Raw genomic sequence first — 23,954 nt, forward strand, 5'->3', positions numbered from 1 at the left:
GTTGGACATTGTTTGATCTCGTCTTGTAAATTGTTCCAAAGTTTGACTCCGCACACAGACACACACATACTTTTCCTGGTGGTTCTCACCTTTGGGATTATGAATTTACTAGAGCCCCTTAAGTTATAATTTCCCTCTTTCCGAATGAATAATTTATGGCTGTTTTCTAGCACTGTTTTTGTTGACCTTAAATAGCAGTTGTGCAGTGAACAATTTTACTAAAACATCTAATTGCAGGAATAAAATATTAGTGTGACATTCAAAATACTACTCCGTACCGAATGCAACAATCAGACTTTTCACTATGAACAGAACCCGGTTGTTTCATTTGGTCTACTAGCCTGATTCCCGACAGAGCGATATAGCGCTACGTGCTAGTTCTTTTCCAATACTGTATTTGAGCCGTTGAGACCGGGCGGAAATGACTGTCCTGTCCCCCTTTCCATGAAACGGTCCTGCTTACGGGGCACATGTGCCATTTAGCTGCTTTTACCAAGGACTTGCTGACCAACTGCTGACTTGTTGTGTTTTCACTGGTGATTACAGCGCAGCGCGACGGACAATGGGGCCGTGCTTTACGTGTTCCCCGAGCGCTGGCGGACAAAGGTGCAAAATCGTGACCCCCTTTACCGATCCGGGGCCCTCCGCCGGATAAGGAACACACTGGAGCCGAAGCGTGCCTGCGACCCCGGACCGGTTATTGATTAGCGAGCATTGGCTGCTTGTCTTTGTTGTTCTCAAGGACTCATTTATCAGAATTGAACAATCGGATTGAGTGTCAACAATAGATTGCTACAATTGTCCACGCATTGTGTATGAAAAGAAAAGACCACTGACTTTTAGAGTGTGACCGAATGCGCGAGCGAGAGAAAATACTCTGGGGACTCTTGATACTCTGACTAGATTAAGCGCTTGCGATGCTCGGGATTCGGGTAACTGTCCGATCCATCCATCCATCCATTATCTGCACCGCTTATCCTCAGTAGGGTTGCGGAGGTGCCGGAGCCCACCCCAGCCATCTTCAGGCATTGGGCAGGGGACACCCTGAACTGGTTGCCAGCCAATCACAGGGCACACAGGGACAGACAATTCGCTACAATCTAGTCGAAGCTAGAGCTCTTGTTGGTGATAGGAATGATTGTGAAAGGATAGTGGGATGTTTGGACGTGTTCTAAGGGATTGGCAGGGCACCCGTATGATGCGGCAGGGGTAAACCAGCGAAAGCTGTCAGGCCCTGCTGTTGAACAGAAGAGTGTGTTGTGTTTTCCAGTTTACCGTTTCATCTGGAGGGACGAATGCATGACCGACTTGGATGCCGAGGTGCTTAACTTGTTTGGCCATGGTCCCCAAAAAATTTGGGTTTGTTTTTTTTTGCTACCTTTTCTTTGTTTCTTTTTGTATGTGTTGTCTTGCTGTCGATCACCCCTCTAGAGGAATATGACCCAGGTAGATAGAAATGAAGTTTTTATATCATGTTTACCCCGGAGTGCCATGTCATCTTGGTTTTATTCAATGTTTCACAACGTTGATCTCAATGACAACAAAGACAATTCAATTCAAATCGTGTTTTGAAAGGTGTGGTAAGTTTATGACTGCATATTTTTACCCGAGTACCCTGAACGCGGCATTACTCTGACGTATGTTGAATCTTTGTTGGAGCATTCAGGCTATCAGTAAATATGCCCCTTTCAAGTAAACTGCTTCTACGTGTGGTTCAAAGAAAACGCATGGTTGCAATTATACTGAGAAAAGTTCACCAAAAGACTACAGAAACGGCTTCCCCGGGTCAACTGGAATCGAAATTCCTACCGAGGCGTCCACGTTGACTTTTGAAACGACTCGTTGTCAGTTTAGCAGAATACGTTGAACGTAGCATTGTGATGACGTTGGACGGCCGCGCGCTCCCGTCTCTACGTGCCACTGCGTACGTGCGCGCCCCCGAGTATCGCGTGGTGGAGAGCGACCATATTGCTGCTTCTCCCCCGTCAAGGCCCATCACGCGCGCTTGTGTCTCCCGTATTTCGATACTGCGCTCAACAGCGGACGTCTCAGCCTCTAGAACCGAATTTGGCTTCTTCGACAGCGACCGAGAAGCGGTCCACCCCCGCCGAACAAGTTCACTTTTCTCCTTCGAGCGAATTCGCTCCGGTGGCGGAGGAGGGGGGAGGAGGACTTGCCTTAATCCCGAAGGGGGGTGGGAGCACGACGGCGATTCCAAATGGCCACTCAGGTGGAGGCGCTCCTGCCGGCTAACCCTCTCCTCAACGCGGACGAACGCGGCGACGTGATCCGAAGCGCCCAACCGGAGCCCGAACGAGAGGAGCCTCGCCATCGCGGTGCTAGTCCCGGGCGGAACTCCGCCAGAAGCACGCGGGATACCGAGGCGGACGAAGGGGACCGTGACAGCGAGGCGGAGGGCGATCGAAGCCGGAAGGAGTTCCCTGAGGCTCCGCCGCCCAAGGAGAACCCGTGGACTAAGAAAATGAACGCGGTGACGGTGGTCAGCGTGAACGGTCAAGCGCATCACGGTGGGTACCCGCTTTCTTTGCACTGTAAGGTGGGCCAGGTATACTCCAGTTTGTGCAAATGTCAAGCCCCGCTGGATCTATTTGGAGGGCTATCCCTGGAATACAGTCCGCTACGGGATGTCTCCTTGCACCGGGGAGGCCGTCTCGCCCTTTTCTTTTTGGCTTTAAAAGTTGTCAAGTGCCGAGTTCCAGTCGTGCACCAAACCGAATAACGGGCCGACGTGAGCGGAGTTTGCGTTATTGCACGCACCATTGATCGAAATCATGCACAAAATGTAGACTAAAGGTTGAAGTGTAGCCCTGCCTTTCTGAAACGGGGAGAAAAGTGGAGACGCCCGCCCCGGCTAACAATAGTACAGGCCTAGCTTAGCCACCCCGACCATTTTCCTTCACTTGCACCGCCCGCTTTTCGAAACTCGCACCCCGGGTTAAATGCGTTGAATTCTGCGCCCTTTTGTCGAATAGTTGGCATTTTTCAATCCGCAAAATGAAAGACGAGACGTTTTGTTATGATCAGACGTCACGTGTTCACTCCACGTGTAGAGTGTGCGGTGCGAGCTAGCCGGCTAATCGCAACGTTTTTTGCAATCGCCATTTCTCTAAAAAAGGTGATTTTTCCATCACCGATGCGAGTGACATTTAGTTTTATCCGGTTGTCACGTCGCCTGCGCGTCTTTTAGGTCTTCTGGATGAGATGCTAACCGTGGAAGCTAACAAGGCTGCATGCAAGTCATCGTGATTTCGCTCGATGATGACCGCAGTGGTTTTTGTCGTCAGGAGAGCGACCTCGAATTAGTTTTTCCGATCCAGTGAATAGTTTTGAAATTTTCCAGAGACAGACAAGTTGTTGTTCAAACTCTCTACGGGTCATGGTTCGCGGATGCACAACGTGGCTCTCAGCCATTAGTCCAGTGCCATGCTGCAGCGACTGTGCGTCCAAGCTCCTGCTAGTTCTTTAAATGTTAAAGCGCTACTGACAGAACTTTCGCAGCATTTGCAGTTTTATTCGGTTTTGACACTTACACCAGTTTACATCACTTTTAAAGATAAGGAAATGAGAACTGACAAACCAGAGGGAACAATGGTGAAAGAGAAATTGAACATTGGATGGCTGTCTTGCCAATATTTTGCAGTGTGTGAGACAGAACTAAGTCAAGTCATGTTTATTTGTCTAGTCCTTAATCGCAAAGAGTCTCAAAGGGTTGCACAGGTTATTGCAAACCACAGACTATTATCAGAGTATTATGACACCATCCCCTAATCTAAAACCTACATGGGGGCAAGGGATAACTCAAAAACCTCAAGTCATGTTTATTTGTGACACCCTTAATCACAAGGAATAGAATAGAATTTACCTTTATTGTCATTGTTACAAAATGGGTTAACATATTGTGACAACGAAATTGGGAGATTATTGCAAACTACAGACTTATGACACCACCCCCTGATCTAAAACTGACACGAGGGCAAGGGAAAACTTGAAACCTCAGTCAAGTCATGTTTATTTGTGACACCTTTAATCACAAGGAATCTCAAAGGGCTGCACAGACCACAGATTATTACAAACCACAGACTATTAGGACACCATACCCTGATCTAAAACCGACATGAGGGAAAGGAAAAACTCAACCTCAACATGAGGAAAATGAAGTAACCTTGAGAAGGGACCGCACATGTGGTGTAATCCCCCTTCCAGGATGACCAGGCTGCAATGGATGTTGCAATGACAAATAATATACAGATATTGTCAACATCAAATATAGGTTATTCATATGCTATAGTGTAGAAGTGTGTCTTAAGCTTAGATTTAAACATTTCCAATGAGGTTGCAAAGTGCATTGTAACCTTTTCTAGGCTTGCCAAATGGAGAGTCACGACAAAAGACACGTTTTTGTACAACTTAACGACACCGGCCGAATGAACTTTACTTCATCGTTCTCCAACGTGAAGCCCGCAGGCATCAGATAGCGGCCTAAGAACACTTGCTTAGCCCACTGACAGGTTCTGAAAATAGCTCACCGGTAATGGGTCGTTGCGAACTTCTTGTAAAATTTGATTTCTTTTGAGCTTGACCTAACTTCTAAAAACGAGTCTTTTAATAACATAGTACCAAAATGGTAATAACGTATGATGCTATTTTAGAAATACAGTGGAACCTCGGTTTTCGAACGCCTCTCAGTTTGAAGAAATCTGAGTCGGACCAAAAATTTCGAGAAATTCTTGCTTCGCTGTTAAGTCAAAAAAATCGGAGTTCCAACGCCGGTAATGCGTGAGTGCGTACGCTAGTGTGCCATGCTGAGCGGCGTACGGGTGTAGATCGCTCTTTTCCTGACCAACTGTTATCGCTTGCGGACTTGCTTCGTTTTACTTTCGTGCTTTTAATATAGGTGTACCAAGTGTTTTAGCCCTTTTAAAAAAATTTTACACGTTCATGTTAGCGTAATCTTTTGTACGGAAGCTTACGATAACGCGAACGTACGATTAGCCTGGGTTAGCTTTATGTTTACGTTAAACATTCAAGGTAAACATTGAGGGTGTTGGAACGGAGCCCCATTTCCAATGAACCTCTCACCACTTGTTGTGGAGATCCGGGTGCTAAATGACTTGTAAACGACCTGATTTTTTAATTTTTACACGTTCATGTTAGCGTCATCTTTCGTACGGAAGATTATGATAACGCGAACGTTTGATTAGCCCAGGTTAGCTTTACGTTAAAAATTCAAGGTAAACATTCAGGGTGTTGGAACGGATTAAAACGATTTACATTATTTTTAATGGGAAAAATGATTTCGGTGATCGAGCAAATCTGTTTTCGAACAGGGTTCTGGTACGGATTATGGTCGAGAACCCAGGTTCCACTGTATATGTCAACATGGTAGCCTTTTGCACCAATCAGTCACAAAAAGTAGCTCTCTGCTTCAAGAATGGTGACCCCTCGTCTTCATCACGCCTTTTTGGGAGAAAAATCTCTCGATATTTCTCTGTCCTCAAAAACATATTTCACAATGTGTACATGTGTCATTTTATGTGCACTGGATTGTACTTTTAGCAGCAAAATCGTTATCAAACAAGTTTGACAGGATATAGTTGTCTAGGTGTTTACTGAGGTGAAGTGGCATCATGGAATTTTTCAATGTGGACTGGATAAGTGTCCATTCTGCTTGTTTGTGGTTTCAATTATTGACTTTCTCAAAATTAAGAATTGGTAACGAATCAGCTACGGGCAAAATACAATCTTACCTCTGAATCTCTTTTTTTGGTCATTTGTTGGTCTGGAAAAGGATGGGCATCACCAGGCTGTACTTGATCAAGACACACCACAGGAAATGGTGCCTCTACCACCCGTATGCTCGAGGGATCCAATACAAAATATTCTTTTTCCCGATTTATTTTCAGTTTGCGTGTTGTGGGTGTGCAACGCTGAGTTGCCAACAGTAATTTAGTTTTTTTTCTAACGGTCCCCTTTTTTTGACCTACCGTAAATTCCGGACTATAGAGCGCACCTGATTATAAGCCGCACCCACCACATTTTAAGAGGAAAATCGATTTTGTACATACACAAGCTGCACCTGTATATAAGCCGCATGCGCCCACATTTAAACATGTAACACAAACACAAGATTAACCCAAACCCGACTTCAAGTCCCGCGATTGAAACTAAATGTCCTTCATTAAAGTCCACAGTCCAAAAATCACAGCCGGCAAAATGGACGGAAAATGATACAGGTACTTAAGGTTTGATGCAGAGCTGCAGAGTCCGGGTCCCGTTGAAAGTAATCCGAGGAAAAAAGTGTACATTTCCAAAGGTGAGGGTGGGAAAAATATATATCCATTATTGTCCGCTGCCTAGTTAGGGAAAAAAGTAGCGGCTTATAGTCCGGAATTTACGGTATTTTTTTCTTTAGCATTTGCAATATCAAAAGTAAACAAGTGAACTCAAATTAAACCCAGACATTGTGGACTGCATATATAAAGTACAGAACCAACAAAACCTTTCCCTCGTTTCTGATAACGTCAATGTAAATTTTGGGGTTTTTCACGTTCCAAAAGTTTAACTTTTAATCAGTTTTTTTGTGTACTTACTGTGTCCTTGGTAGAATCCAGTCTCTGATAAGGGAGAAAGAGTGGAAAAATATTTCAACATCCCAGATGGGCGCTTATTTAAAGGACTGCCACGTGGATATCGACCATTTATTCACCCGAGCGTTATAGTCAGGGTTGGGTAGGGTTACTTTAACTGGATTACTTTCACTGACTTTTGGATGACTCCAATACCAAATAAGCTAATAAAAGACAAAAGAAACTAAGTATGAATAAAATAACTACCGTAAATTCCGGACTATAAGCTGCTCCTTTTTTCCCTAACTTTCAACCCTGCGGCTTATTCAGTGATGCGGCCAATTTATGTCATTTCTCTGACGGCCGCTAGCGGCGCTCGAGTGTTGCTACTATTAACTGCCCTGTCAAAGCTATATTATTATTATTATTAAAGCTTTGAAAACTCTCTCGGTGTACTGTCTTTCTTTGTAAATATGTGTAACCCATGTATAATATGTATTTGCAACTGTATATTTTTGTAATGTATTTATTTGTATTTATTTTGGACACTTATTCTGATATGTTTTGGACGGGTGAGCGAAAAATGAGGGGGCGGAACAAACGCGGGGTGCCGAGTTTAAGTGGGGACCGCTAAAGGTGAGGGACGGACAAGGAAAGAAGAGGGGGTAAAAAGTTGGTTAAAGAAAAAGGAGTTGCGTCAGTAAATGTGTTCATCTGATATATTTTATTTTTTGGAAATATACACTTTTTTCCTTGGATTACTGTCAACGGGACCTGGACACTGTAGGTCTGCATCAAACCTTAAGTACCGGTATCATTTTCCGTACATATTGCCGGCTGTGATTTTTGGACTGTGGACTTTAATGAAGGACATTTAGATTCAATCGCGGGACTTGAAGTCAGGTTTGGGTTAAGTTTGTGTTACATGTGTAAATGTGGGCGCATGCGGCTTATATACAGGTGCGGCTTGTGTATGTACAAAATCGGTTTTCCTCTTAAAATATGGTGGGTGCAGCTTATAATCAGATGCGCTCTATAGTCCGGAATTTACGGTACATTTTGTGCAGGCTTGGGGAGTAACAGAATACATGGAACGGCAAAAATGATGTTGGCAAGCTGTTTGGATTTATTTTCATTTTGTTTCTGTCGCATTTGATGTCAGTTTTGCCGGAGATCATAGAGATCAAAGCCAGGAGAGAAAGCTTACCACGTGTTGTGAGTCATCATTTTATTCATATTTAGTTTCTTTTGTCTTAGCATATTTGGTATTGGAGTAATCCAAAAGTATTTGAAAGTAATCCAGTTGAAGTAACCCTACCCAACCCTGGTTATAGTTTTTATATCTTCCATCTCGTCCCATAATTGTATTGATTTAGTAAAAGTGGAACGTCGACCATGAAGTGGCTTGTGATTTAAACGTGGCACTCGACTGTTGAGTCACTGTGGCTCCCGTTTGACAAAACACTCCTGTTTAGTGTGAGACCAAAGAGCTTGGAGGCAAATTCCCCATCCCGCATTCTGTGAGACCTCGAGACATGTGTCATTATAAACTGACAAGATCAGGAATTTTTTTGAAGCGTTAAGTGCGATTTGACAGAATTGTTGTTAGGCTTAGATGTTGAAACACAGAAGAACCTAACGAATAACATATTTGAACGCTGCTCGAGTCTTGCAAGACATACCATGTGTTTTCTTTGTGAAGTATGATGGTTCTTATTAGAATAGGCTTTCTGTGGCTTACTATTGAACACAACCAGCTCGGTGGCCTTGGGGGTAGGGCGCCCGCTCAGAGACTGGGAGGTTGCTGGTTCAAGCTACGGCCGAGTCATACCGAAGACTTACAACATTGGTACTCATTGCTTCCCTGCTTGGCGCTCGGCATTAGGGGTTGAAATTGGGGGTTTGGTCACCTAATGACTCCCAACACAGCAGTTGGGTTGAGCGAGGGGGCTGGGAATCCCCTCCTGTATCAATCTCCTAGAAATGAAATGATCTGCATTTCTATAGCGCTTTTCAAGTCAAGACTTCCCAAAGCGCTTTACGGTGTGCTTCACATTTCCCAATAGCGGCCGTGCAGCCATGTAGGGCGCTAACCTGCCTATTGGGGGTATTAAGGTTCAGTGTCTTACCCAAGGACACTTCGACATGTAACACAGAGGAGCCGGGATTCGAACCGTGATCTCTTGATTCCAAGACGAGCGCTCTACCTCCTGAGATTGATTTCTTACTATTAACACAATGTGTTGTTTGTACTAACAAACACTGTAGACGTTGAATTGTTGTAAACCTGTCACATTTAAACTCCATCATTGAATATTCTTTATTGTCATTGATATCAACATTGCAAAACATTGTATGCCATGGGATTAGACATTGCACTCCAGGATAAACATGAGTTGGAGACTTTAAAGAGAAAAAAACGATAAGACGGTCAAGATAAGTATGCAAAAATATGCCAGTTTCTAAGCCACAGGTGTCAAAGAGGCGGCCCGCGGGCCAGATCAGGCCCGCTAAGGGATTGAATCCGGCCCGCGAGACAACACTCAGAGAAGCGCAAGAGAAAAACGAGCTGCAGGTTGAAATATGTCAACTTGATGTTGCCAAAGCCAGGTGCCTCTCACAAATACACTGTACTTGTATTTATTTCACTCTCTCTCTCTCTTTTCCACCCCTTTTTTCCCACTCTGTCTCCTTCACTCTCTGTGTCTCTTTTTCTCTTCCTTTGTTTCTTTGTCTCTTTCTCGCTCTGTGTCCTTTTTTCCTTTTCTATCTTTTCTCTTTCTCTCTTCATACCCTTCTCGCTTTCTTTTCTCTCCTTCTGTCTTCTATTTCTCTTTGGATTTCTTTCTTCCTCTCCCTTTCTGTTCCCCCTCTCACGACTTTTTATCTTTTGTTTCTCACGCTCTCTCCCTCTCTTTTTCTTTCTTTGTCCCAACCTCTCTCCTTTTCCCTCCCTCTCTCTTTTTCTTTCTCTTTACTCTACTAGTCCGGCCCCTGACAGAATGTTTGTTCTATCGTGTGGCCCCTGAGTTAAAATGAGTTTGACACCCCTGGCTTAGAAACTGGCCAAAGTTAAAATGATAGTTGAATTAAAAAGAAAGAGGCATCATAACAAAAGTGCAAAAAGAAAAATCCCCAAATAAATCACAGGGTGTATATATTTTTATGCACTGACATTTTTCAGGGATCTCTAGCGCTTACCCGAGGGAAAAAGGTCTGATCGCTAACACTGGAAAGGTTGAGAACTAGGACTGAAACCTTCGTTAGGGTGCGGACACAAAAGGGGGACATCTTAAGTCTGCCACGATCTGGACCGGCCACCCCCCCGGGTGTCTCTTTACGAGGGTCAGGAACCCGGAAACTGCCAAGGATGCATGACTGCACAAAACGGCAGCTGTAGCCAAATGCTCGTGCATGTGAGCTCAGCTGATTGGTCAGCTGTCAGCAAGTTGGGAATTAGACGTTGACCCACATTTGCTGCCACTTTCTACTTTTGTCTTTGGTTCAAGTGACACAATGTACGGTTCTGGCTGCCAAGTGGCACGTTGCAGATGAGAGTCAAAGGAGCGGATAAGAATGGATTAAGCGGGGCTGCAACAACACATCGATGCGATCGTTTATTAAAAGCGTTGGCAACTCATTACCTGAGCGATTCGTCGTGTTAGGCGATTTATGAGCCCGATGTGTGTTAATCGATTGTATTGGATCTCGTCGTAAAGTTGTTGGACCGGCATTTTTTTTTTTTATTAAACATTGCATCATTACAAACGAAATTCATACCTGTCAACCTCCATGGCTCCATGCCCTTACAAACTGTCGTATTTTCCCATACAAAATATTCTTACACCATATTTTTTTTCAAGCGTGTTTATTGATGAAGTTTAACATGTTATATTGTACATGTGTTTCGTTATATCATATATACTGTTAATTAACATTTTGTTGTGAGACACTGAGTTGCTCGACATGGATGAGGTTTATTATAAAAAAGTTCAAAAATGAAGTAGCTTGGACGTTCACTGTAGAAGGAAAAAATACATGCAAATATAATTAAGTAGAATAATACATTTTCTTATTCAAATTATTGATTCATTTTCTACATTATTGTTTGTAAAATACTGATTAAAGGGATAACCACAAACCTGTCTTTTTTCATTTCCTCCTTTTATACTTCCTTTTTTTCTTAACTTCTTTATGCAACATAGTAATTGGTAATATAATGCATCAAAGCAAGCGAGCCGTTGGAGAGCCGGCTCTCTTTAATGAGTTGAGCCGAAAAAGCCGGTTCTCTGAAAAGAGACGGACTTCCTTTCACTACACAACTACACACAAATTTGCGTTTTTCCGTACAGATTTTTTCGGACGTCATACACGTCTTAAAATGCATAATAAACGTACTTTTTACGGCAAAAACGTACAGGTTGACGGGTATGAAAATTGGAAATTAAAACGGTATAACACTACAAAGTTAATAACTTTCAAGGTAACAGAAAGTGCTGCAGAAAAACTCATAATAATGATTGCATGTTTATCTCAACACAAGGGGCAGACCCTTAAGCATATCGTATAGCATTTTCACATCGAGAACTTTTATATCGAAAGTTTTAACCCTCCCAAAAAAGTTTCTAGTTTTAAAAAGATTTTGGGGGGAATTAAAAAATAGGCTAAGCATGAAATGTATTGTTCTTTTTTGTTTCGTATGATAAGTCCAAATGTATGATCTTTAGATAATGTGGTAGGAAAAGAGTATCTTATATATTTGCAGGTGTATATCATCTATTTCAGGGGTGTCAAACTCATTTTAACTCGGGGGCCACACGATAGAACAAACATTCTGTCGGGGGCCGGACTTGAAGATTAAAGAGAAAAAAAAAGAGAGATAAAGAAAGAGGGAGGGAAAAGGAGAGAGGGCGGGACAAAGAGAGAGAGGGAGAGAGTGTGAGAAACAAGAGATAAAAAGAGAAGTCGTGAGAGAGGGGAAAGGAAAGGGAGAGGAAGAAAGAAATCCCAAGAGAAATAGAGAGACAGAAGGAGAGAAAAGAGAAAAAGCGCGAAGGGTATGAGAGAGAGAAAAGAGACAAAAGGAAAAAAGGGAGAGAGAGAGAGAGAGAGAGAGAGACAAATATGAGAGACAAAGATGAGAGAGAGAGACAAAGATGAGACAAAGATGAGAAAGAGAGAGAGAGAGAGAGACAAAGATGAGAAAGGGAGTGAGAGAGACAAAGATGAGAGAGACAAAGATGAAAGAGAGACAAAGAGACAAAGATGAAAGAGAGACAGAGAGACAAAGATGAGAAAGGGAGAGAGAGACAAAGATGAGAGAGATAAAGATGAGAGAGAGAGACAAAGGTAAAAGAGACAAAGATGGGAGAGACAAAGATGGGAGAGAGAGAAATAAAAAACAAGTACAGTGTCGTTGTGAGAGGCACCAGGCTTTGGCAACGTCAAGTGGACATATTTCAACCTGCAGCTTGTTTTTCTCTTGCGCTTCTCTGAGTGTTGTCTTGCGGGCCGGATCCAATCCCTTAGCGGGCCTGATCTGGCCCGCGGGCCGCCTCTTTGACACCTATGCTCTATTTGGATGTATTTTTCTTGCCAAATTCATTGACAAACATACGGATTATATATTTGTGTTATCGAATCTTCTGTTGTTTTGTGCACTATTTTTCTATCCGTCCCAAACTTTAATATTTGAATATTGGACAAAACTTGAAAATCCGATTCAGCGAAAGAATAATCAACAGATTTATCAATTATTAAAACAATTGTCAGTTGCAGCCACTTTTCCCTGTAATTTTCCAGGGGTCTGCGCGTTCACACAGTCGGTGAGCAACGCTTGAAACAACAGTGAGCAACAGCAATCCCAAGTGTGGCAACTAAATCATTATCAAACATGTCCAAACTTGATATCGCGTTACATTTTGCTGAGTTTCCGGCAATGCAAAATTATTTTTCTCTTTTGAATGAATTGACTCATGTACGATTGCCTACAAACGTCATTTGTTTTTCCAACAATTCTTTCACAATATTTTCATTTCTTTTTTTCCTGGTATCTTTTGACGCATAATACTCACATTTTTTGGGGCTTATTGAGTCGGTTGTAAGATACAGAACTGTACTTAATCACATTTTTTAGTGGAAGTACAATGTTGGCAATAAGATTCACTTGTTATAATTGGAAATTATTTGAACGCAACATTAACTTTTTCTTCTTTTTTCTGTGTTTTTTTTCTACTTTTTTGTTACTTTTTTCTTGTTCTCAATTTACTTTTTTCCTACATTTCTTTTTCTTTTTTTTTTTCCTGGCTTTTTTCCAAATGTTTCCTTCTTTTTTTCTCAGCTTTCCACTTCTTTTTCATTTTGGTATTTTTTTCTTTTTTGTTCTATTCCCCATTCCTTTAAGTCATGTTGTGCATCATTTTACATAATATTTGGTCATGTTGGGATTAAAGAATGAAAAACAACCTGAAGAGCCGTTTAGGACCCGAAAGAGCCGGTTCCTTTTAGTGAGCCAAGCCGAAGAAGCTGGTTCTCTACTAACTTTACTCAACTTCGTTCTACTTCGACTCAACTTCAAAATACCGCATTTAGGACACAACGTCAGGGGAACCCATGTATTTTGACCTTCCTGCACTGTTACTTTGACCTAAATCGCTTCTTAATTACCGGTAGTAATTTTGAGCCCTGATTTTTGTGAGCTGGCTCGATTTTCTTGTGCGCTGAGAATGTGCGAGCAGTGCGCGATTGCGCACGCGCGCAGCTTAGAGGGAACAATTGTTTTCAGTATAGAATTTTTTTTCTGGCAGAAGATCTGATGACATGGATCAGAATGGCTGATATTTTTGCATTTCAAGCAAAATCGATGATTGGCTGTCATGCTATTGTTTGCTGATTTATGCAATCGTTAGTGATTGGACATGCAAAATCAATCATTCATGCCTGTTTTACAGAATAAACATATATTAGTTTTGCGTAGGGTCGAGCACATACCCGTATATAGGCAGTGGGCCATACCGGAGGGCTCCAACAGACGCAGTTTGATGCTATGTCATTGGCCGTTGGAAAGCAATCGCAAGGTGTAAGGTATCGTTTTTTTTCGTCTCCCTGCTATCGTTACCTCTCGGGGCAAGAGAAGTAAATGAAATGAAATGATCTGCATTTCTATAGCGCTTTTCAAGTCAAGACTTCCCAAAGCGCTTTACAGTGTGCTTCACATTTCCCAATAGCGGCCTTGCAGCCATGTAAGGCGCTAACCTGCTTATTGGGGGTATCAGGGGTTCAGTGTCTTACCCAAGGACACTTCAACATGTAACTTGGAGGTGCCGGGAATTGAGCCTGTGACCTCTTGATCCCAAGAAGAGCTCTTTACCTCCTGAGCCACTGCCGCCCCTAAGAAATGTCCAGAAGGAGGGAACGGACATGGTTATCTGGGCTCATTAGTGCAGACCTAATCGTAGCCGTATGCGAGAGTCTCTTCCGAACATTCGGTAGGTGATCAGGAACACAGTCGTTGTAGAATAAATAATAGGGAAACTGGGTCGTATTGCTTTTGGGTAAACGGGTAACTGAACAGACATTGTTTGTCCCGCCAAGTGTCAGCTAGCTACATACTACTCATACTTTACTCCAATTTTCTCCACACGAGTCAAAAACAGAAAAGCTTAGTTACATATTGTCATACTGCCTTAGACTGCCATTGAAGTCCTTTTGGCTGAACTTGTAATAAACATTCGAACCGTATGCCTTGTACCCAATGTTCCCTGTAATTTTCCTTACGGGTCTGAGCGTTCACACAAAGTCGGTGAGCAACGCTTGAAACAACAGTGAGCAACAGCAATCCCAAGTGTGGCAACTAAATCATGATTAAACATGTCCAAAACTTGACATCAAGTTACATAGAGCGGAGTTTCCGGCAATGCAAAATGATTTTTCTCTTTTGAATGAATTGACTCATGTACGATTGCAAAGGTTGTACAGCCTACAAACGTCATTTGTTCTTACAATTCTTTCACAAGATATCCATTTCTTTTTATTTCCTGATAGATTTTGTCGCATCATACTAACATTTTCGGGGGCTTATTGAGTCGGTTGTAAGATACAGAACTTTACTTAATCACATTTTTTAGTGGAAGTACAATGTTGGCAACAAGATTGACTTGATATCATTGGAAATTATTTGAATGCAACACAAACGTTTTCTTTTTTCGTGTTTTTTTTTCAGCTTTTTTTTTTTTCTAAATTCCTTTAAAAAAACTCTGTTTATTTTTTCCGAGCTGTTACTTTTTTCTTTTTGTTCTCTATTTACTTTTTTCCTTTGTTTCATTCTTTTCTTTTTTTCTGGCTTTTTTCTAAATTTTTCCTTCTTTTTTCTCTCCGCTTTTCACTAGTTTTTCATTTTGGTATTTTTTTTCTTTTTGTTCTATTTTCCCCCCTTCCTTTAAGTCGTTTTGTGCATAATTTTACTTAATATTTGGTCATGTTGGCATTAAAGAAGCAAAAACAACCCGAAGAGCCGTTTACAACGTTGATTGTATAAGATTCATTTGCAAATTATGGTGGATGGAAAAAAGGATTTGATTCATACCAAAATATAAATCTCAAATATTAATACTTAGGGTACAAAACAGTCTTCTTCTGGATCATCTTAAATGCTTAAACAGTTGGGGGGCCTGATCATGGACTGGCTTCAGCAGGGGTACCTGTCTGGCAGTGCAGGATTTGAGTCCCTGGTAGTGCAATGTGTTCCTTTTAGTGAGCCGAGCCAAAGAAGCCGGTTCTCGACAAACTCTACTAACTTTACTCAACTTCGTTCAACTCGACTCGACTTCAAAATACCGCATTTAGGACACAACGTCGAGGGAACCCGTGTATTTTTCCTTTCATGCACTGTAACTTTGACTTAAGTCACTTCTTAATTAGTAATTTTGAGCCCTGATTTTTGTGCGCTGAGAATGCGCGATTGCGCAAGCGCGCAGCTTAGAGGGAACACTGCTTGTACCTTTTGTTAAATCCCATCTTTCAGACAGCGAAACAACGACGCAAACATGCACATCCTACGTGCTCGCCACCGCTCGGGGTTTCCCCGGTTGTAGGTCACGTGATAGGGAACCATTTAGTCCTTCTTGGTCGTCTCAAATCTTTATGGAGTGAAGTGAGTAACAATTGTTTACTTGTTCCCCTACTAGTGAACTCCAGGGACAGTCACTGATATGCTACTTGTTGTTGATCACTGATCATTTTTTGACTTTGTCCAAATGATTGGCCTGGCATTGCAATCAGCCAGCAGTGAGATTCTCACCGTGACTAAGGAGTTGAGCCCAAAGCCAAACACATGAATTCCATTTGAAAATGTCACCGGACTCCACCTTTGCTTCCACTCCCACTCGACACACACACACACATTCTTACTATCAGCTGTTTGAGCCGAGCGCTTGTCAGGCCGCTTTATCTACCCCGGGCCGAGTCTGCGCTCGGTGATAGAGCTGGGCAGGGTGTGGACCATTGATGGCTTCCTCACTAGGCCATCTAATTGTGCAGAGGGGATTCCAGGACTCTCTCTGGTAACCTCACTTGTAAAGCCGGTTGTTATTTTAAGTTTTTGCTGTACAGATTAGTATGTAAATCATCGTGAGCGCTTGACGACTATGTAGCATTTGATCTCCTGCACCGCTATAGCATCCAGACATTTGAGGTCATGGGTCGTTCGAGTTTATTTTTGAGAGCTTTCTCCAGTCGGGCCTCGGTGCTGTGGGATGCTCTTCCCCCTGAGATTCGATCTGCAACATCAGGGGAAATGTTTAAATCTAAGCTTAAAATACACTTCTATTCTGTAGCATATGAATAACCTATATTTGATGTTGACAGTATCTGACAGTATCAGGTGATGGTGTCATAATAGTCTGTAGTTTGCAATAATCTGTGGTCTGTGCAGCCCTTTGAGACTCTTTGTGATTAAGGGCTATACAAATAAACTTGACTTGACTTGAATGTCTTTTGGTAAGCATTCCTTTTGCTTTTTAATGAAAGAATGACACCGACTTTTACCTGGTCGTTGCACAGCATCACAAGCAGTTCCATGTTTATTATCCTGCTCGAAGGTATTTTTCATAAGTAAATTAACAGGTAAGCTCTGGTTTGGGAAATGACCACCACTGAGTTATGTTGTCCTTAAAGGAACAGTGTGTATTATTTAGTGTCTCCTAGTCAAGTCAAGTCATTTTTATTTGTATAGCCCTTAATCACAAAGAGTCTCAAAGGGCTTCACAGGTTATTACACAGACTATTTTTTCAGACTATTATTTCAGGTGAATTGGCCGGTCCAAATTGTCCCTAGGTGTGAATGAGCGAATGAGTTGTCTGTCCCCGTGTGCCCTGCGATTGGCTGGCAACCAGTTCAGGGTGTCCCCTGCCCACTGCCCGAAGATGGCTGGGATGGGCTCCAGCCCCCCCGCGACCCTAATGAGGATAAGCGGTACGGCTAATGAGATGAGATGAGATTATTACACCATCCCCTGATCTGGAACCAACATGAGGGCAAGGAAAAACTCAAAAACCTCAACATGAGGAAAATGAAGAAACCTCGAGAAGGGACCGCACATGTGGATTACCAGACAGCAAAGGATGTTGCAATCACACATAATACAGAGATATAGGTTATTCATATGCTATAGAGTAGCAGTGTGTTTTAAGCTTAGATTTAAGTAGAATGATTTTATGCTCGTCCCCGCACTATTTTGGTGGTGTAGGACGAAAATGGTGAGAGTAACTAAAGGCATGTTCCAAGTAAAATCCAAACACCAATCTGAACCCACCAAAAAATTTAAATAAAGTTTTGCGTGTCTAAAAAATGCATGAGGATGAGCAATATGAGGAGCCAGGAAATAGCAGCAGGGAGAAAAAGTTCCAAAATCCGCACCTTTTAATTTAACAATTGTCATTTGTAGCTTTCTAGAATCCCATCGAACAAATGACTTAGACTTTTTCCTATTTTATTCTATATACATTTAGCTCAGTACATATTTGTCCAAAGGATGCATTTATTGATGACTTAAGTGAACAAATTGCTAGTTCACTTTAAATATGTTGCACATAGGTTATTGTTTGTTATCCCAATTTCAAATTGAATTCCCTCCAGGTCAAACTATTATCGACAAATAACATTGCTAGCCGAAATGGTGTTGTTTCTGACCCCTTTCTATTCTCACCTCTTTGAACAACCTGGATTTCGCCATGAATTTTTGTGCAAAGGACTGATAAGAAGTGACGAGGCCATGCCTCCTGTGATGTCGTGACTCCGGCAAAGCAGTCTACTCGGGCTCATCGAGCGTTTCCTCCATATTTGGAAATCGGCTAGCTTCCCTCTTGTCGTCACTCAACGCTATTGCTAACCACGCTGTCATAACGCTGCCTTAAATAAAAGTAGGCTGACACAATTCCATGTTTGTGGGTAAAATAAGGCCAGTGTAAACCTGGTTTACATTCGTTACATCTTTCCATTCACAGCAGGGTAGTTCTACTACAGTGGGACCTCGGTTATCGCGGTTAATGGGGACCAAAACCACCCGCGATGAGTGAAAATCCGCGAAGTAGCGGCGTACTTTAAAAAACTTTATTTATTTTATTTTAATTTTTTAAATTAAAAAAAATATTTATTTATTTTTTAGACCCGGTTAATGGGGACCAAAACCACCCGCAAAAAGTGAAAATCTGCGAAGTAGCGACGCCCTACAATCCTGGATCCAAACAACCAGTGCATTTTCCATTGGCACCATGGTCTTTTTCTGGGTGTTTACAACCCTTTTGGCATCTTTCGTGAAAGATATTGCAGCAGTTTGGCGGATGTTCTTCTCTTCCTTCTTTTTGTACCGTACCGTGGATTCATTCAGGCCATATTGTCGGGCTACGCTCGCGTAGCTATTTCCTGCTTTCAACTTGTCCAATAAACTCAGTTTTTCGTTAATCGTTAACATCTTTCGCTTTTTCTTCGGTTCACTAGACGCACCAAGGGATAAAGAGCGTTTGGGAGGCATCACGAAGGGCTTCAAGAAACTTTTAGACTTAAAAATTCACCGCAAGAAAAAGGCTAACTGCGAGCTATAGCAAGAAGCGTACAGTACTGTACTGTATACGAGGTAAGTGTGGTCTACTGTAGTGAATGGGCCAATGGGAAGTCGAGTATTCAGCGAGTGCTGGCCAATGAGCTTGCGTTTATGGCCGTGACGCTTAGCGTATACGTGCATTTCTTTGTGTTTTCAAATTTTGTAAAATAATGTTAATGTAATATTTTTCATTATTATTATTATTATTATTTTTAAAGGAAATGAAATGATCTGCATTTATATAGCGCTTTTCAAGTCAATGACTTCCCAAAGCGCTTTACAGTGTGCTCCACATTTCCCAATAGCGGCCTTCCAGCCATCTAAGGCGCTAACCAGGGGTTCAGTGTCTTACCCAAGGACACTTCGACATGTAACACGGACGAGCCGGGATTTGAACTGGGATCCCTTGATCCCAAGACGAGCGCTCTACCTCCTGAGCTACTGCCGCCCCATTTTATTGATATTATTTTTTTTTTATTTTTTTTTAGCTCTGAACGTCGAAGCGCAAAGTAGCGAGGTCCCACTGTACTTTGCATGCTGCTAAACATTTTCCTTCCAAGTATCGTGGTGCCAAAATAGAATAAATACAAACTGTCCGCCAGGTTTTAATGTTAGTCAGAGAACATTCAAATTCTTCTGTTGGAACGCAGAGCTCGACCTTTTCGCTTTCTTTCCCAATTTGACGTGGCAGCATGAGATTACCACGTGGCCCTCTTAGTGATTTTTGGTTAATGTTTGACGTCTCGCAGTCACCCGGGCCAAGTTTTCCTACCCGATTGTATCCCACTTGGAGATGATACCAAGTTGTTGAATAGAATATAGAAAGAAATGGCAGTGGTGGGGGGGACTTGAGTGTCTGACGTGAAAATGTTAATGTTTGCCTCTGGGGGATGACAACTGGCTTTTCCTGTAAACGGTCCAGATCCAGTTCAAGGGAAAGTAGAAAAAAAACAAGAGAATAGACTTGAGCAGAACATGCAAGTACTTGATTTTCGTAACGTAATAGTCTTACGAGATCAAATAAGAGCTGATCGTGGTTATTAAAGAGGTTTTTTGGTGAATAATACACTGAATTTCCCATAGTTTATCACATGTTTTCTCTGGTGTAATGGTAAGTTACTGGATTATTCTCAGTTTTGCTCGAATCAATTCCTCTTGTGCCTTTTTTGGTGTCTGTCCAATGAGTCTGCCATTTAGTAACCTTGTGAGTTTTGACTCACTAAACCTGCGTAAGCGCTTGTGATATAAACGAGCGCAGCCAAGAATTCAAGTCCCAGATTGTAAGATTTTCTTGGTGTTGGAATTCTTCAGCCTAAGCTTTATGATGAATACCGTAAATTCCGGACTATAAGCCGCTACGTTTTTCCCTAACTTTCAACCCTGCGGCTTATTCAGTGATAGGGCCAATTTATGTAATTTTTCTAACGGCCGCCAACGGCGCTCGAGTTGCTACCATTAACTGCCCTGTCAAAGCTATATTATTATTATTAAAGCTTTGAAAACTCTCTCGGTATACCGTCTTTCTTTGTAAATGTGTGTAACCCATGTATAATATGTATTTGCAACTGTATATTTTTGTAATGTATTTATTTTAGATACTTATTCTGATATGTTTTGCACGGGTGAACGAAAAATGAGGGGCGGAACAAACGCGGGGTGCCGAGTTTAAGTGGAGACCGCTAAAGGTGAGGGACAGACATGGAAAAAAGAGGGCATAAAAAGTTGGTTAAAGAAAAAGGAGTTGCGTGAGTAAATGTGTTCATCTGATATACTTTTCCCACCCTTACCTTTGGAAATATACACTTTTTTCCTTGGATTACTTTCAACGGGACCCGGACTCTGCAGGTCTGCATCAAACCTTAAGTACCGGTATCATTTTCTGTTCATTTTGCCGGCTGTGATTTTTGGACCGTGGACTTTGATGAAGGACATTTAGTTTCAATCGCGGGACTTGAAGTCGGGTTTGGGTTAATTTTGTGTTTGTGTTACATGTGTAAATGTGGGCGCATGCGGCTTATATACAGGTGCGGCTTGTGTATGTACAAAATCGGTTTTCCTCGTAAAATGTGGTGGGTGCGCTCTATAGTCCGGAATTTACGGTAGATTATTTTAATTATCAACGACTATTTTATAATCTAGTTGTTTTTTTTTCTTTTCCGGTAACTTCTTCGCTTAAGCTGTGCCAGAGGCAGCGATAGTGTATGTTTGTTTAAAAAAACAAAAGTCAATGTTTACAACAGGGTTTGGTCAGACGAATCAGCTCGGCACCTCCCAGCTCAATTACAACCGCTGGTCGTCATGTCTTTAAACTCCTGGGAAATAAAGCGCTTATGCGAAAACAAATTCGACTCGTAGCACAGCACTAAACATGAGCACTTCATAAGTGGAACCTATCGAAAACATTCGTTAAAATTTGGAAGAGGCCCAAAAGAGTTGTGCAAAGTAGTGAGACGATTGTGTCTGCTGTTATGAAAAGAGATCATTCCAGTGTTTCTAAGCGGATACACGGCGGAATCCTGAGAGACAAAGCTCTCGTTTGTCAACTGACGCTTTATGGAATGTGCGCTCGTTGCCAGCACAGGCAGCGCCTAACGCTCAGCTGAGTTGACGTCGAGTTTTGGTGAAAAAGCACCGTCCCTTACGTTCCTCGTCTCACCTGTCCAGCTAAACTGGACACTATGCTTGCAGTGTTCTGGTTTGCCCGCGTTCTTGCGTCCCTGACGCATCATTTTTGCTGGGGACGCATAGTCTCAAATCAACGTGCGCCCCCGGGACGCAACCTTTTTGCCACAAAATTGTCATTATTACCCGATTACTTTTTTTTAAACAAAGATTTACCGCACTCCAAACTTTTCGTCAGGCAGATCCGCCATTGTTGTTTTGGTCTCGCGGTTCGAGTTTTCGTCTGCACGCAGATCTCGGCCAACGAGATCTCGTTGTGTAGTGAAAGGAAGTCAGTCTCTTTTTAGAGAACCGGTTTTTTGGCTCAACTTATTAAAAAGAGACGGCTCTCAAACGGCTCACATGCTTTGATGATTGATATTACGAATTATGTTGTATAAAGAAGTTAAGACCTCGGTTATCGCGGTTAATGGGGACCAAAACCACCCGCGATAAGTGAAAATCTGCGAAGTAGCGACGCCCCTTCAAAAAAAAAGTCATCTCATCTCATTATCTGCACCGCTTATCCTTATTAGGGTCGCGGGGGAGCTGGAGCCCATCCCAGCCATCTCCGGGCAGTGGGCAGGGGACACCCTGAACTGGTTGCCAGCCAATCGCAGCTGCAAATCACTTTAGTTCTCGCAGCTAGCTGCGTTCTTCATCGACGCACGAGCAGAGTGATCCAACGCTAAGAGTCGTACAGCTGGGCGATTTTACGTCCGCCCGGGACGATCGGAGACAAATTCACGACAGGGTGCCGTTCGGTCACTCTCACGAGCGAGCCCCTAACCCGCGGCGCGGGTACTTTCGGGCGCGATACGCACGACATCGACACAGTTACGGGGGTCCCGCGCACGTCCACCGCCTCTCGCGCCGCGCTACTGGGGTTGTCGGACGAGCGGGCTCCCCCCAGTTACAGAGGTAGCCCGATCACGCCCGCCGCCTTTTCTCATGTCGCGCCGTGTGACGCCGCGTCCGCCGAACTCGCTCCGTCGCGCGGTCCGGGAGTGACCCCCGTCCCGTCCCGTCCCGTCCCATCCAGCCGGCCGCCTTATCCCGCGTCCGCTGACGCTCCACCGAAAAAACCCGCAAAAAGTGAAAATCTGCGAAAAAATGTTTTATTTTTTTTAAACCATTACAGACCGCGAAGCTCTGAAGCCGCAAACGTCGAAGCGCAAAGTAGCGAGGTCCCACTGTATATTATATATTTGTTGCTGATTTACGATTTCAACCTGGATAAGACTAAATTTTGGGGAGCCATAGATCTCTGTTGGGACCCATAGATTTTTGAGCATGCCAGTCCCCGGGACCCATCACTTTCCACAGTTCAAATGAACACTGCTATAGTAGCATTAGTGGTTGAAGGACTTTTTGATTTGGGGCTCAATCTCATCTGGTCCATTTCATTTGGGATTTCATTTAGAAATGGAGTTGTAAGATTGTTTTGTTATCCGTCCACTCATTGTTGACCGGTTTATTGCAAAAATAGTATCTTGTAGACCAGACCTGGGCACTCCGGTCCTGGAGGGCCGTATGTTCTGCATGATTTTTGAGGTTTTTCTGATCCAATACAGGTGATTCCAATCACCAGTATCGTTAACGAGCACTTGCTAGCTTGCTAACGAGGTTATAATTTGTATCACCTGAGTTAAAGAAGAGCAAACTTCAAAATCTGGCAGGACGTATGGCCCTCCAGGACCGGAGTGCCCAGGTCTGTTGTAGACCGTGGTCTGAATTTAAGTAAAATAATATATTTTTTCAAGAAATCTCTTTAATGCCTTGTCCAGCCATTTTTGCCCTGCGCGAAGTAAAGGTTTTTCTTATCTGACTGAAGCGACATCCAATTTTCATAGCATCTGTGAGGGCGTGACTCCATTGAGAACAAGTTCCCAAGCTTCTTTCCATTGACGTCGGTGATGTCATTAGTGGCACGTAGTAATTACGGAGTTTGACACCTTTCAGGAATACACATGTAGACTATGAACTTTACAATAGATGTCGAGTGACTCTCACAGGATGTGCCTTTCTCTGTGTGAATCTGAGCTGCCTGTGGGTGGCACCACATTTAAGGTTAGTCGTCACCAATGTTCCCTCTAAGCTGCGCACTGCCCGCACATTCTCGGCGCACAAGAAAATCTAGCCAGCTCACAAAAATCGGGGCTCCAAATTGCTAATTAAGAAGCCAATTAAGTCAAAGTGACAGTGCATGAAGGTACAGTGGAACCTCGGTTCTCGACCATAATCCGTTCCAAAACCCTGTTCGATCACCGAAAATCGTTTTCCCCCATTAAAAGTAATGTAAAATCGTTTTAATCCGTTCCAACACCCTGAATGCTTACCATGAACGTAAAGGGGAAGCTAACCCAGGCTAATCTTACGTTCGCGTTAGCGTAATATTCCATACGAAAGATTACGCTAACATGAACGTGTACAACTAAAAAAAATCAGGTCGTTTACACGTCATTTAGCACCCGGGTCTCCACAAAAAGTGGTGAGCGGTTAAAGGATAAAGAAAAGAATTATGAATAGGATTTCTTACCTTTGTGAAGGTCTGCGGAAGCCATGCTTTATTCCCTCGAAAGAAGGGAAACTCGCACACCTTCTTCAT

General features: G+C 42.8%; 1 protein-coding gene across 4 annotated transcripts in view; it reads left to right on the plus strand.

Moving 5' to 3' along the window:
- Positions 1-1,928: 1,928 nt before the first annotated feature.
- larp1 (La ribonucleoprotein 1, translational regulator) overlaps positions 1,929-23,954 on the plus strand; it is a 70,667-nt gene continuing 48,641 nt past the window's right edge. For all 4 annotated transcript variants that reach the window (XM_088320733.1, XM_088320735.1, XM_088320734.1 and 1 more), the window contains exon 1: positions 1,929-2,528. In XM_088320733.1, coding sequence (XP_088176859.1) covers positions 2,219-2,528 — 310 coding nt within the window. In that variant the 5' untranslated portion in view covers positions 1,929-2,218. The remainder of the gene's footprint in view (positions 2,529-23,954) is intronic.

Source organism: Urocampus carinirostris, chromosome 17, assembly GCF_059441175.1.
Source record: "Urocampus carinirostris isolate Australia breed hairy pipefish chromosome 17, RoL_Ucar_1.0, whole genome shotgun sequence".
Lineage (NCBI taxonomy): Eukaryota > Metazoa > Chordata > Actinopteri > Syngnathiformes > Syngnathidae > Urocampus > Urocampus carinirostris.